The sequence below is a fragment of the Amphiura filiformis genome, chromosome 11 (assembly GCF_039555335.1).
Source record: "Amphiura filiformis chromosome 11, Afil_fr2py, whole genome shotgun sequence".
In the NCBI taxonomy this organism is placed as follows: domain Eukaryota; kingdom Metazoa; phylum Echinodermata; class Ophiuroidea; order Amphilepidida; family Amphiuridae; genus Amphiura; species Amphiura filiformis.
This window is the reverse complement of record NC_092638.1, coordinates 61,018,531-61,033,025: the sequence shown is the minus strand read 5'-3', so window position 1 is coordinate 61,033,025 and position 14,495 is coordinate 61,018,531. Positions and strand designations below refer to the sequence as shown.

At 35.9% G+C, this 14,495-nt stretch overlaps 2 protein-coding genes across 4 annotated transcripts in view; one reads left to right on the top strand and one right to left on the bottom strand.

Moving 5' to 3' along the window:
• Positions 1-2,254, top strand: part of LOC140165104 (sodium-independent sulfate anion transporter-like) — a 59,887-nt gene extending 57,633 nt beyond the window's left edge. For both annotated transcript variants that reach the window (XM_072188530.1, XM_072188531.1), the window contains one exon: positions 171-2,254. In XM_072188530.1, coding sequence (XP_072044631.1) covers positions 171-214 — 44 coding nt within the window. In that variant the 3' untranslated portion in view covers positions 215-2,254. The remainder of the gene's footprint in view (positions 1-170) is intronic.
• LOC140165105 (T-complex protein 1 subunit zeta-like) overlaps positions 1-14,495 on the bottom strand; it is a 328,487-nt gene that overhangs the window by 240,978 nt on the left and 73,014 nt on the right. The window contains exon 1 of one of the 2 annotated variants that reach the window (XM_072188532.1): positions 4,431-4,440. The exons of the other annotated variant lie outside the window; for it this stretch is intronic. The gene's annotated coding sequence lies outside the window, so the exon portion shown is untranslated. Of the gene's footprint in view, positions 1-4,430; positions 4,441-14,495 lie in introns of those variants that run through there. 2 annotated transcript variants of the gene reach the window in all.

The window sequence follows — 14,495 nt, the reverse complement described above, 5'->3', positions numbered from 1 at the left end:
AGTTTAGCATCTGAAGTAAAGCTCTTATATTTTTCAGACATTTGATAGAAATGCACCATCATGCAAAGGTAGCACCCTGAATCTGTAATAAATCTGCACCATGATGTGGAATGAACTAAACATGATTAACATCAACTGTTTCTCTTGTCTTTGTTTATTTATTTTCACAGAAGTTATAGTTGACTCAACATTTGCAATCGATTCATCAGTATGATGTTAACAAGAGTCTACATTGTGTAAATCAATGTATATGTGCAAAACTAAAGTGTGCTCCGTGATGAGACGTATGTGGTAACGTTATAAGCCTATGAAATCTACCGTCCTTGTATATGAGAACTATAAGACTTGGGTTTCCTGGCATAGTCTTGTAGTGTCACAGAGGTAGCAGGTGTCTGCCGGTCAACATGACAAACCTTTTTGTTAATAAAACGCCATCATCAACAGTATGAACCAAAGTGATTTGCTGTGAATGGAGTTATCGGCTTCTGATTGTACTGTGCATGAAACTGTATGACAGTTCACAGTATAACAGCGATGCAACAGTAAAATTTGTCTGCACTTCTATAGCAGGAGTCTGCATTTGACAATCCAAGCCATATGTGTTACCTGTTTAACCCCATGAGAACTACCTGCCGATTGGTCAGAATGGATGTTGTTTCATTTATTGAACCAATCAATGATCTTGTAAGAATAATGTCATCATTCAAAATGAACGGTGTGAAATATTTTCAAAACTGTATTCTTATTGGCTACTCAACTGAATATCTCTTGTCATCAACCAATCAAAGTTGTTGTTAGAAAGGCAGTAGTGCTCAGGGGGTTAATGCATCGCCAACATGCCATCCGTAGCAATATTGACCAAAGTCATGTAAATGACTGTTTTTTAAAACAGTAGCTATTCATTTATGATGGTACACAAAAGTAAATCATGTTGTGTATGTTGACTGTGTACTTAAGTAATGTCAACCCTGAGAATTATGTGAGAAAATTTGTTGCGAGGCAGTTATTTTCTATGTGGTGCATTATGACATAAGGCTGACAGTCAGTATGATATTGAAAAGTATCCATTTGTATATATTAGAACAGATTTTTATATACTTGTTTAAAAGAGGAAGGTACTTTTTTTGTATTCTCACAAGAGTACTTATCCCGTTCTTATGAACTTGCAGTACTTTGAGTTACTAGGCTCATCTAATTTTCAAAGTTAAAAAGGTGGGTACTAGAGTGTACAGTATTGTATGAGACTGTCCACAGGCATATATTGACTTGGTCAGGTCGATGTCACACAAGGGGGAAAAGCTTTGTAAAGCCAGTGGGGGCATGTGCAGTTCCCCTTTCTCAAGCTGGTTGCTATGCATGGACTTGTGCAAAGGGGATATAATGTTCCAAGATGTCCGACCATGAAAATATAGCATGGGAATAATGGTGCTTCTTTTGTGGATAAAAGATTCCACTTTGAAATGGATGCTACTTATACACCTATGGATATTGGGCTATTTAAGTTGAAATCCATACACCCCCTGTGGAAGACATGACCTTAATCTCCCACACAGGGAGTGTGAATTTGAAATGGGGCTACCTGAATGGATGCCTCTAGTTGAAATTCACACACCTTGTGTGGGAGATTTAAGGTCATATCTTCCATAGGAGATGTATGGATTTCAACTGGTATGGCCCAATACATTATCTCTCCAGTTCTAGTTAATATTTGTATGCCTTACACATAAGGTATTGAGAATTTTATAATATCATTGCACAATTATGTTGACATTCCAGCAGTTTTTGATGCAAATTATATGGGTGCAGAAAAAAAGATATGTATATATGTCACCTTGATTCATAAATGCTTGATAAAATTGGACATTAAACATTACATTGGACATTAAACTATTAGTGATGATACTATTGATTTTATAAAAAAAATATTGAAAGATATCTATTATATTTTATTTCATATTCTAATTAAAAAATTTGTAGCAATTATATATAATTTATGCAGTTTAAATCTAGACAAAACTTGTCAAAAATGTGATTTATGACTGACTGTTTTATGTGACAGATCAGTTAGGCTGCGATCACATAGAAGTATACTGTATACGGTATTCGCTATTCAATATACGCTCATTTGATCAGGCTGAGTTCACATAGGAGTATACTATGTGAACTCAGTCTGATCAATACCGTATACAGTATACTTAAATGTGATCGCAGCCTTATTGAAGCATGTATTCCACTATGAAAGAACAGTAGCAATGGGTTATTCCAGTTGAAATCCATACACTCCCTATGTAAAATATTACCATAATGTTCCACATGGGGAGTGTAGATTTCATATGGAGTCACCTATTCCATAAGGGGTATATACATTTCAAATGGAATAGCCCATTGCCAGGACAGTATTCAACCAAAAAACAAAAATTCATTCCAATTAAATTGAGCTGCACAGCTCAGTGAATGTATTCCAATAAACAGTAAAAGTGGACATTTTTGCACCACATTTATTTATTTTTTTAAACTTTTGCATTCTAAGTAGCTAAGTTATTCTTTCCGTTTATAGGTGAGAAAGCTTCAAATTGCAATGATATAAACAAGGGAAATGGTTCAAAATTTGGTGTATCCTTCGTGTAAGAGAATACCAAACAAATCCCAACTCTAATCCTATAACCCCAACTCTAATCCTAACCCTAACTCTATCCCTAATCCTACCCTAACCCTTACCCTAACCCTTATTCCTAACCCTAACCTTAACCTTAATCCTAACTCTAATCCTATTAGTATTTTGTGCTCTCTTACACTGGGGATAAACCCAAAATTGGCAAAAATTAATTGTGCAAAATTTCTGCTTATACAGTTATTACTAGGGATCAAATTTGACATTTGCTCAACTGCAATATGATTTGTAAATGTGAGGGGCCAGCTATGAAGAATTATTACTTGCCCGGGTGTCTAGTGGTCATTTTGAGACTATTACCAAGTTTTTGCATTTGTCTTGCAAATATTGGAGAAAACATCAGACAAAAGAGTTAGGTCAGTTGGAATGCTGCAGTGGGCAACCTGTGAATCATGACAATGTTGCCTAACCTGGGCTAACAATAAAGTTTATCAAATCTGGAATCTATGAGCCCTGGTAATTAAGCTTAAATAAGGATCAAAGGATTTCCAATAGTTTGTAATCCATACTACAGATTAACATGTACATTTGAACATATCCTGTTTGTCATAAAGTGTATGGCACCATAATGTACACGTAGCCAATGTAATTGACCTTGGGCAGTGTACCTGAGGTTCCTCAAACTAAGTAAGCACGCAACTTAACTCATCAGCGGGCCAACACACAACTCGGCCGTTAATCTGTGTCAGAGAATTAAATACATATATGTGATTAGTAAATGACATGATTCAAATAATTTGAGTCAAGTTATTTATTTATCTATCTCATTCCTTCCAAAGATGAATTCCATTGCGTATTTGCTCTTACTAAATAATGATATTTCATTCCTTCCAAAGATGAAGTCCAGTGCATGATTTTTATTACTTAACAATGAGATTTATGCTGGTTTCATACTTTCTGCCGCTAGCAGCTAAGCGGCGTGATGCTTCATCATGACGCTTGCACTTGTCTGCAAGCGGAGTGGCACACCGCTGAGCGGCAGCGGCATGACTCTGATGAAAGCCGCTGTTGCCACTAAGCACCAAAATTGTATTTTGATCTCATACGTCAGAGCGGCACTGTTCCGAGTTGACTTGAATTCAACTCCCAGCGATGCTGCTGCTTGGGCCAAGTGGTGAAGTGATGGATATATCGGCTTGCCGCTGGTCACCGCCAGTGTTTCTGGTGCGATTGCGCAGTGAAGTAAAATCATCTTCAGAGTGGCAAAGTGGCAAGCAGCAGGAAAGTATGAAACCAGCGTAAGATCTCTAGGTGCTGTAGGAAATATGAAAATATAATTTTGTAAGTCTTTTGTTCAGATTTGTCATTCTAAATATCAAATATGACCATCCACCAGGAACCACAGCGCAAAATGTGCATGGAAGTTGTACTCATTATGTGCATGCATTGCAAAGTTCAACCAATTAATAACTCCGTTTTTGGATATTTTATGAAGTCAAATGATGGATCATTTTAAAGTTTATAACATATACATTCTAACTATGAGTAAAATTAAATTGACAGGGGCCGATTTTACAAGAGGATGGTTAAAAATATCTTGATACATTATTGATTATGATCTTGCAGTACTGGGTGATTAATGACTTTGACTATTAACAGTATTTATAATTGTTCTTTGTTGTGTATCTCAAAAACATGTGTTGACTCTTCATCAACTCTGTCTATGAAAAAAACGAAGAGTTTATACCAAAAGAGTACCGACTAAAATTGCCCTTATGGTAAATCCACCATTTTGGTTTGTCTCATGGAAGGCAAATATTGTACTTCCTGCAATTTTTTCAGCAAGAGCTCAAAATATAATGATAATCTTTAACCCCATGAGAACTACCTGCCGATTGGCCAAAAAGAAGTTTTCATTTGCAATTGGACCAATCAGCAACATTGTTAGAATAATTTCACCACACACAAATATTGGGGTGAATTATTTCCAAAGCTCCATTCTCATTGGTGATTAAAGCAATGTTAGATCGGCAGGTAGTACCCAGGGGGTTAAGCTTGAGCTTTACAAAGGTTTGCATACTTGGTGTTTAGCGACATTTTGACACAATGCATTACATGCTGAATGCAAACAACAACATACAATGAATTAAAGTTTGCTGGGCTCATAGCAAAATTATCTTACGTGACTATTGCCCTCCATGAGCAACACGCAATCATGGCGGAGTCAGTACTCTTTGGTTCTACCTCATTGGAAAAAGCTCCAATAAATATATGTGACTCAATCAGGCAATATGAGGATAATGGTGACAAAGTTGTTTTTGACTTATGAGTTCAAATCATTACATTCTGCATTACTTAGCTCAATAGTGCTCAGAAGCAACTAATGGATGCCAACTAGAAATGATGGGACAGGGATATGGGAAGGGGTTGGACTTTAGATGCAGGAGGAAACCCAGAGCACCCGGAGAAAAACCTGTGAAAACGAGCATGGATCGGCAACCAAACTCACATGTGGCAATGTGGGGAATTGAACTTGAGCCGCAGTGATGAGAAGTGAGTGAGAAGACCACTAGTCCCTACTGGTTCATTCACATGTATTTTCTTACGTCACATTTTTGTTAGAATTCACATCAATTTAAAGCTGATCAAAAGTTTTTTATCATGATGCAAAAATCTGAAAATTAATTTCACAACTTTGTGCTCATTTTGCCTGATGAGGTACATATGAAATTTATCTATATTATCAAATGTAAAAATTATGCGTGCTAACAGGTTTACAGTATTCAAGTATAATTCCTATGTATATCATTGATACTTATTTTTAGTTGTATATCTTCTGTCTGTATATTTTTGTTTATGAAACAAATTGGATTTGTTTGTTTGCAAATCATCAGTATTCTTATAAATAGTGTTTGTTGCTTCCATGGGGCCAGTGATGATGTCAGTAGTGGTTCATTCACATATATTTAAAAAAAATTGGGACTATTTCTTCAATAAACCATTTTGGTAATCCTCAAAAACCTTTGCAAAAGAAATGGAGATAATGTTATCATCCATGTGCAGATCTTCACTGTTTGATTAGACATATGTGACATATGTCTGCACTGCCAATTTGCATATTAATAATAATAATAATGGAGGGTTCTTAGTAGGCGCACAATCTTCAAAAGAACTCAAGGCGCACAAACAATAAAGACAAACAAGTTACATATGTGAATCCGGAAAAGCACGAAGAAAAAGATGAGTTTTAAGCTGCTTTTTGAATTGAGTAGCGAATGTATAGTTACGGAGGCTGTTTGAAGCGAATTCCAAACAGCCGAGCAGCGAAATGAAAGGAGCGCTCACCAGCCGATTTAAGATTAACACGGGGAGATTTCAATAATCTTTCATCAGTAGAAGATCGAAGTGATCTACTGAGTAATCTTCTTTCTCTTGTGCAGAGGTTTTTGGAAATTACCAAAAAGGTGAAAAGACTTCTGGATTCAAATCAAAGAACTTGAAAGGGAGAATAAGTGTTTGATAATGCATTGGAAAATCCTCCATATTGGATTGGGAGGTATGGGATCAAAATAGTTCACTGCATGTATTTTTTAGCAAGAACCAATAAAAATGATGATACTTAGCATCATAGAAAGCCAGTGGTTTTGTGCATGTAGTGCAAAATTCCATAACATGCAGAAAAGGACCAAGCAGACAGTAAAAGCAAACTTTGCAAGGTGCACATTTCTATTAGGTCACTGTTCTTCTCTCTTTAGATGACCTGAAAATGTAATGAAATAATTTGTTGTTGGGCAGGAAAAACCTCCTATTTGTATGTGGCCCCTTAACATGTTTAAAACAAAACTGCGAACAGGTTACATGGGAGGTTTTGCTTTAAACATGTTCAGGGGCCAGTGACACTTAGGAGGTTTTTCTGCCCAAAGACTTGCATGTCCAAGGGAGTTATGTATAATTATTATAATACCTCATCATCATCTCTTTCTTAAGGAGGTCACAAAAAATCTGTGTGTGCTACTAAATCTGAATTTGAATCCCTTCCCTGTCTGTCTGTAACAAAGCCGGGAGTTGGACAAACTAATATTAATGTTTTTTTTTTGTTTCTAAGAGCATAGGGGAAATGTAATCAATATTTTAAATCCTCTATCATCTCAATTCCTAATGAAACTAGTTTCATTCATAGGATGTCATCGATCATTTGGTTTGTTACTTATATTTACTTTGGCCAGAAATATGTTGTAATATGTAGATTGTAAATTTGTATTATATCACATAATCACTGGGCGGGAAAATCCACATATGTACTTTTTGCCCTTGAACATGAATGAAGCAAACCATTCAATATAAAGTCTACACCTACAAGGCTTTATCCATTTTCAAGGGCCAAAACTAAATATGAGGTATTCCTGCATGTTCCTTTGGCCCTTGAACATGGATGTAGCAACCTCTTCAATATAAAGTCTACACCTTCAAGGCTTTATCCATGTTCAAGGGCCTAAAGTACATATGAGTTTTTTTCCCGGCTAGTGATGAATTATGCTATTGATACTTTGTATACAAGGTTAACAAAGAACAATTTTTTAGAAAATCAATATTATAATAATATTTATTAGAAATCTTATATGAATAAGTTATTATTTATTTTATGAGAGAGAAAAAATACAATAAGTATTGCGTTATTTGCTGATCAAAATTATATTGAATTATAAACTATTCTCCTGGTAGAATAGATAAATTATGTCCATAAAATCTAAAAAAAAGATCAAAATGTAACTACTTGTAGTTATAGCAATTATGTTTATATATTTTGGTTGTTATTGCTATAAATTGCACACAAATAGTATATGGCTGTTCGATCTGATATCCATACACCCCTATGGAAGACATGACCTTAATCTTCCACACAGGGAGTGTGAAATTCAAATTGAGTTACCTGAATGGGTACCGCCATCTGAATGGGTACCTCCATCTGAATGGGTACCTCCATCTGAATGGGTACCTCCATCTGAATGGGTACCGCCATCTGAATGGGTACCTCCATCTGAATGGGTACCGCCATCTGAATGGGTACCTCCATCTGAATGGGTACCGCCATCTGAATGGGTACCTCCATTTGAATGGGTACCTCCATATGAATGGGTACCTCCATTTGAATGGGTACCTCCATATGAATGGGTACCTCCATATGAATGGGTACCTCCATATGAATGGGTACCTCCATTTGAGGTATACACCCGTGTGTGAAAGATTTAAGTCATGTCTCCTACAGGGGGTGTATCAATTTCAAATAGAATAGCCCATTGATTGACAAAAATGGCACTTGATAAGAAAATCAAGCAGATTTTTATTATGTCACTAAACTTTAATAATATGTATATTAGTTTAACAAACACCCAATTATTTACAAAATCAACACTATGATCATGTTATCATAATTGGTGATTTGATATGAATAAGCTATTATTATTTATTTTATGAAAAGAAAATATATTATCATTATTATTGTATTATCTGCTGATCAAAATTTTACAGGATGTTAAATATGCTGGTAGGAGAATTGATTTACACCCATGAATACAAATGTCGAATGTCTGAGCTTGCAATGGTAAAAGATATATAGCATGATGTCAAATTTGGACAAAATGGAGCAGTCCAATTTTGGAGCAGTCCAATTTTGAAAGAGCAAAATTGAGCAGTCCAATTTTGAAAGAGTGTTGCATTTATACCATTGCACAAACTTAGGCATGCAATATTTGAATAATACAAAACACACTATTTTCCTGCCGTTTAATTTATACAAAATATTCAACGGATCAAATCAATGCATTGTTATATCAAACAAACTAGTCTGTAGCAATCATGCATGGGTGTCATTGTTATTTTGTTAATGTATAATGTTTTTAATTATAAGCAAGGACAAGCGATTTGCGCGGAACTTTCCGCGCAATTGGCTATTTTTTTTTTTATGGGCAGGGATACATGATTTGCACTGAAAAAAAAGTTCCGCGCAATTCCGCGCAATTTGCTATTTTTTTCCGCGCAAATCGCCTGTCCCTGATTATAAGAAATAAGGACACAAAACTATGTGCATGCAAGAAAACATCTCAGCCCTTTTTTGGAACAAAAAGTACCAAAGTTATGAATTCTGAATTAATTATACAATGAATATAATTTACTTTGCTTAGATTGCTTATTAAGTGAACATACAAATATGTTACTTACTTAGGACCAATATAATATGTATATTTTCAGTTTGTTCTTTAAATATATTAGCAGCTCTATTTATTTTTTATATACATTTATTTCATTTGTGGCTGAGGACATGCACAAAAAACCTCTTGATTTGTATGCTCCAACAGCCTCCAGGGTTTGGAGAAATGGGCTATACCTGTTGAAATGCACATTCCCTATGAAAGACATGACCTTAATCTTCAACACAGGGAGTGTGAATTTTAATTGGGGTTACCTAAATGGATGACTCTTTTTGAAATCTACACCCCTGTGTGGGAGATTAAGGGGTCATGTTTTCCATAGGGGATGTATTGTTTTTGACCTCAATAGCCCAATATCACTGTCTGAAAATGGTAGTGTGTAACCTTGATTTCTTACTGCCAACTTAATCTTGTATTCTGAAATACTTTTACCAATCTTGGGTAAACTGGGACTGCTTAAATCTCAATGTGGATATCTATATACACTGTACAATGTCAGTAGATCTATGTACTTTTTGATAAACACTTTTCTATGGCTATTGTAATGATATATTATACAGTTTGATAAATATTTGTTAAATATTTATGAAGCTCTTCTTTTGTTTTGGGTATTCTGAAATACTTTTTCTGGGTAAACTGGGACTGCTTAAATCTCAATGTGGATATCTATATACACTGTACAATGTCGGTAGATCTATGTACTTTTTGATAAAAACTTTTCTATGGCTATTGTAATGATATATTATACAGTTTGATAAATATTTGTTAAATGAAGCTCTTCTTTTGTTTTGGGTATTCTGAAATACTTTTACCAATCCTGGGTAAACTGGCACTGCTTGAATCTCAATGTAGATATCTACAATGTTAGTATATAGATGTACTTTTTGATAAACATTTTTCTATGGCTATTGTAATGATATATTATACAGTTTGAAAAATATTTGTTAAACATTTATGAAGCTCTTTTGTCTTGGGTATACTGTATGCAAGATGGTTGTAAGTGCATAGTAATATTATAATACCGTAAAACCTTGTCTACAAGCATATAGAGTGTTTTTGATGAAAGTTAAATTAATACGAAATAGCTGTAAATATGCCAATTCAATGGATTGGTCTTATAGTTGAGTTGCTCTATGCAAAAAAGGACATAAAATTGTACCCCTGCTAATCCCTACTGATAAGCAAGAGCTTAGAAGTGTGACCAAAAATTTAACAATCAATTATCATCCTTGAGGCAATTAGGGGGGCAATTACCAGCAATTACCAGTATTGTGGTAGTGGCTTAGATTTGAAGTCCTTTTTCATAGAGCAACTCAACTATACAATAATACTTGTTTGTATACACTTGTATCAGTAATTTATTCGCTTAAACTCCATAATGTTATACTTTTGTTTATGGAGAGTGTCTAGATTAATTTAGCTTTCATCAAAAGCACTCTATATGCTTGTAGACAAGGTTTTACGGTATGGGGTATTCTGTCGGTCCGTGTCACGTCACTTCCGGTTGATGATGTTCGAGTGAAAACAAGTCCCTGATTCGATTTTTGTTGGATGATTTCTGTCATTGGTATTATGTAAACTTCGACCGCAAATAGTCAGTGGAATCACACAACCGTTTCTAAGTCTTCAGAGTGGAAGAAACTTACTTGATTTACCGTTTTTATACTGACATACTTAAAATTAAATTCCATGGTCGAAAGTGTCGCTTTTTCCGAAATTGAATATCACTCCAACAACATCGCTATGTAGCCTCCTTCACAGTCGGTTTCTGTTGTTCATAACAAACCGTGAGCCACATGCAGTTTGGGCCCGAGACTAGAGATAGCCCGGATGTCCGACCGACAGAATACGTTTCCTGCTATCTCATGCTCACCAATTACCTTAACATGTCCAGGCCATCAGTACGATGGAGACCATTGTGAATGGGGTTGCAACATTACTAAAAATTGTTGGTCAGTTCAGAATTTTGATACAATTTTGTCCACATATCATATTCATAATGGAGTGTAAACATAGTTTGATTTAGGCAAACATGCAGTCTGTTATGTCTTCCAATTAAATTTATAAGACTTTCTTGTTTGTATTTAAATTGCTAAGGTGGTGCTTTTCAACTTACTTGCTAAAACAATGCATGATACAAGTAAGTGTATGTGACATGGTTAAAGGGGTATTTTGTGATCCACAGCCTCACCCCTCTCCACTATTCTCCAAAAATTTGAGATTTTCATACCACTAGAAACCTCTGGCTATGTAATGTTTATGTACAAAACAATTAGTTTTGTTCGATTTCGATTGATTGCGTTCTGGTACACCAGAACGAATTATAATAGTGGCCTTTGGAGCAGTGTACACATAAATCATGCATAACTCACAAATGAAAAATCTGAATCAACTGAAATTTTGGGAATTTTGGGAATAAGCTTTTTTCTTTGATATCTACTGAAAAACGTCATACAAAAAAAAAGGATGCTAGGATCACGAAATACTCCTTTAATGGTAAAATAATTAGATTTCAAATTTCCCCTGAAGTACATGACTACATGAGTGTGACGGCTGAAATGGGTTATTCCAGTTGAAATCCATACACCCCCTATGGAAGACATGATCTTACTCTCCCACACAGGGATTGTGAATTTCAAATGGGAGTTACCTGAATGGGTGACTCCATTTGAAATCTACACCCTGTGTGTAAGATAAAGGTCATGACTTCCTTCCATAAGAGGTGTATGGATTTGAACTGAATTAGCTCAATATAATGAGGTAAAAGGTGGATTGTGTAATTTCACAAGCCAGTACAGTAAGTGAAATGTGGCAGTACATCTTTCACCGAAAGTTATTATATTTTAACCATTCCATGAAATTTGCCCCCCCCCCCTCCATCGTGGTCTTCCCCCCAGACAAAATAAGAAATAGGGAATCTAGGAAAATATACAATCATGTGCAAAAATATTGGAACACTTTCAAATGCATTTTACATAGTTTGGGCTCCCCTGTAACAATGTTGAGTGATGGGAGTGGCAGACGTTTGCATTATCCATTAGGGATGTCAGTATTTTTTTCATTTATAGGGGAGTAATATAGAGCCCGCAGTTTTCCGTTTTACGGAAAATGGAGAAATTTCATGGAATTCCAAGTAGAAAATGGAAAATGGACTTTTGCAACAACAGGCAAAATTTAACCTTGTTTGGGTCTAATTTCCAATGCACATTCAACAAAATGCACAAACCGATTAAATATTTCACTGAAATTTACTTCAAATTTATCATTACTTGCATTAAGGGGTCATATATTTGCATTTTCAAGACTTTTTTCGGTTAGACATCACCATATTGATTTCAGTGTTTTTAATATGAAAAAAATTTGATTTCCCTAGAGTGGGAAAATTTATGGTCATTTTTAGAAAACAGAAAACAACATGGAAATTAACATTTACAAAACAGAGAATTTCGGACTCCAGAGTAATACCCCCCCCCCTGATTCTGCACATTCGCCAAAAAGATTGTGCCCTTACTTGATTTACTCACTCCTTTTCAGGTTTTTTTATATGATTTAATTCCCTGATTTATATATACTAGGATGGAGGGAGAGGGAGGGCGCACAAAATCTTCAATTGAAAACATACATGTAGTATTATTTCCCACTTCGAACGTAACTAATGTGCATAGGAACTTGATGTGTATACATGTAGGACCTTGTCCTTGATGTATATAGGCTTAACATGCACAGGATCTTAATGTACAAAGGACTTTAATGTTTGTAGGACCTTAAAATGACAAGTGTCTCAATAAATTTTGTACAAGATTGTAGATTGACTGAAGATGGGTTATAGAATCCCCAGAGACTCAGTACAAATGTCCATACTAGATGAGCTACAAACATGGGTCGCAATTGGGTAACAACTCTCTAGTCTGAAGGTTCCCTAGTCCGAAGGCTCCTTAGTCCGAATGTTTGCTACTTCGAACACATAATTTACCATTCGCTAGTCCGAGGGTTTCGCTAGTCCGAATAATAAATAAGGTTCTCTAGTCCAAATATAGAACAAGGCTCGCTAACCCTAACCCTAACCTTAACCTTAACCTTAACCTTAACCCTAACTCTTATTCTATATTTGGACTAGAGAAACTTAATTTGGTTTTTGGACTAGCGACCCTTCGGACTAGAGAACCTCACACAATTGGGCCATTTGGTGTATCAGTGACCCCGTTTTCTAAGCTAATTTTGGTATATGGATATGTCTTTTTTCCAAACATTTCTCCAATTTTTTTTCAAATGGCCGAAACCCTAGTAGCCAAGATTGTCTAAATTCGACTAAATCATCGAGGAAAACTGTTCTAATTTGTGTTAAATTTTGCTGTAAATTTGACTTTTGGTTTACAAATGGTTCCAAGTTTCTTGGAAAGTTGGTGTCTTGATGGGTCCACTTTCAAATAATCAACGGCACATCCCTACCCAAACCAAATTTGAGTACCTCCCCCGGTATAATCATGCATGTGTAAAGTTTATTAAGTAGAATAATAATAATTGTTAGTGTGTGTGGAAAGCCTGAGGACAATGTGTAATAGCGTTAAGACATTCGTGTTCTGTATCTCTAAAGTCCAATTCTGACTCCACTTCGTAGCGCGATGATATTAAAATGTACATTTTAATTTCATCGTGTGATGTTGGAATGTTTGAAAAGCATGTGGGGTCTGCATCTCCTTTTTAAGGTCATTCTACTGACCTTGATTTTCCAACAGCCAATCACAAGCATGCACTGCTGCAATATCGTAGCGTGATGCAAAAAAATTGAACATTTTCCAACTCCATCACAGACCGAAATCTCCACAGCTCAATGAGAATTTTCACCGCTGAGCCCGTAAAAATCTGGCTCATCACCAGGGTCTTAGCCAGAAATCAGAAACCACCCGTCCAAGCAGATACCAAAATTTGACTCTCAAATATAAAACAACTTGTCTATACCCATGGAAGGGTCACTGGGGTCAAATATGTCCTGATATGCCCTTAACATGTCACTATGAATTAGTCTCAAGTTCATATAACCATAAAATCATCTGTTTTAGAGCTACCACATCTGTAAAATCCATTAAATCCACCCGTCTAAAATTAGATTAGCACGTCTTAAAGACGGGTGGACGCATGGCTGGCTAAGACCTTGCTCATCGCGCTGCGATGTGGAGTCAGAATCGGACTTATTGCTGCTGATAAAATGTTTCTGAGCAGCTGCTATTCCTATTCCATTAATGAATTGGGCTATTCCAGTTGAAATCCATACACCCCATGTAGAAGACATGACATGAACCTTCCACAGGGAGGGTGAATATCAAAAATGGGGTTACATGTAGAAGACATGACATGAACCTTCCATAGGGAGGGTGAATTTCAAAAATGGGGTTACCTGAATGGTAAACCCATCTACACTCCCTGTGTGGGCGATTAAGGTCATGTCTTCCATAGGGGGAGTATGGATTCTAACTGGAACAGCCCATTCTGCTGTGTATCTCTGATGCTGCTGATAAACTGTTTCTATGTAGCTGACTTAACAGATTAATAAAGTACTACTGAAAACCATTTAGCATTGCAAAAACTTGAATTTCCTATAGACCAATCCGATTCCACACATTCCTACACCTCAATGGCAGCCATTGCCACTTGAAATGTGAAATGATGCAGTATTT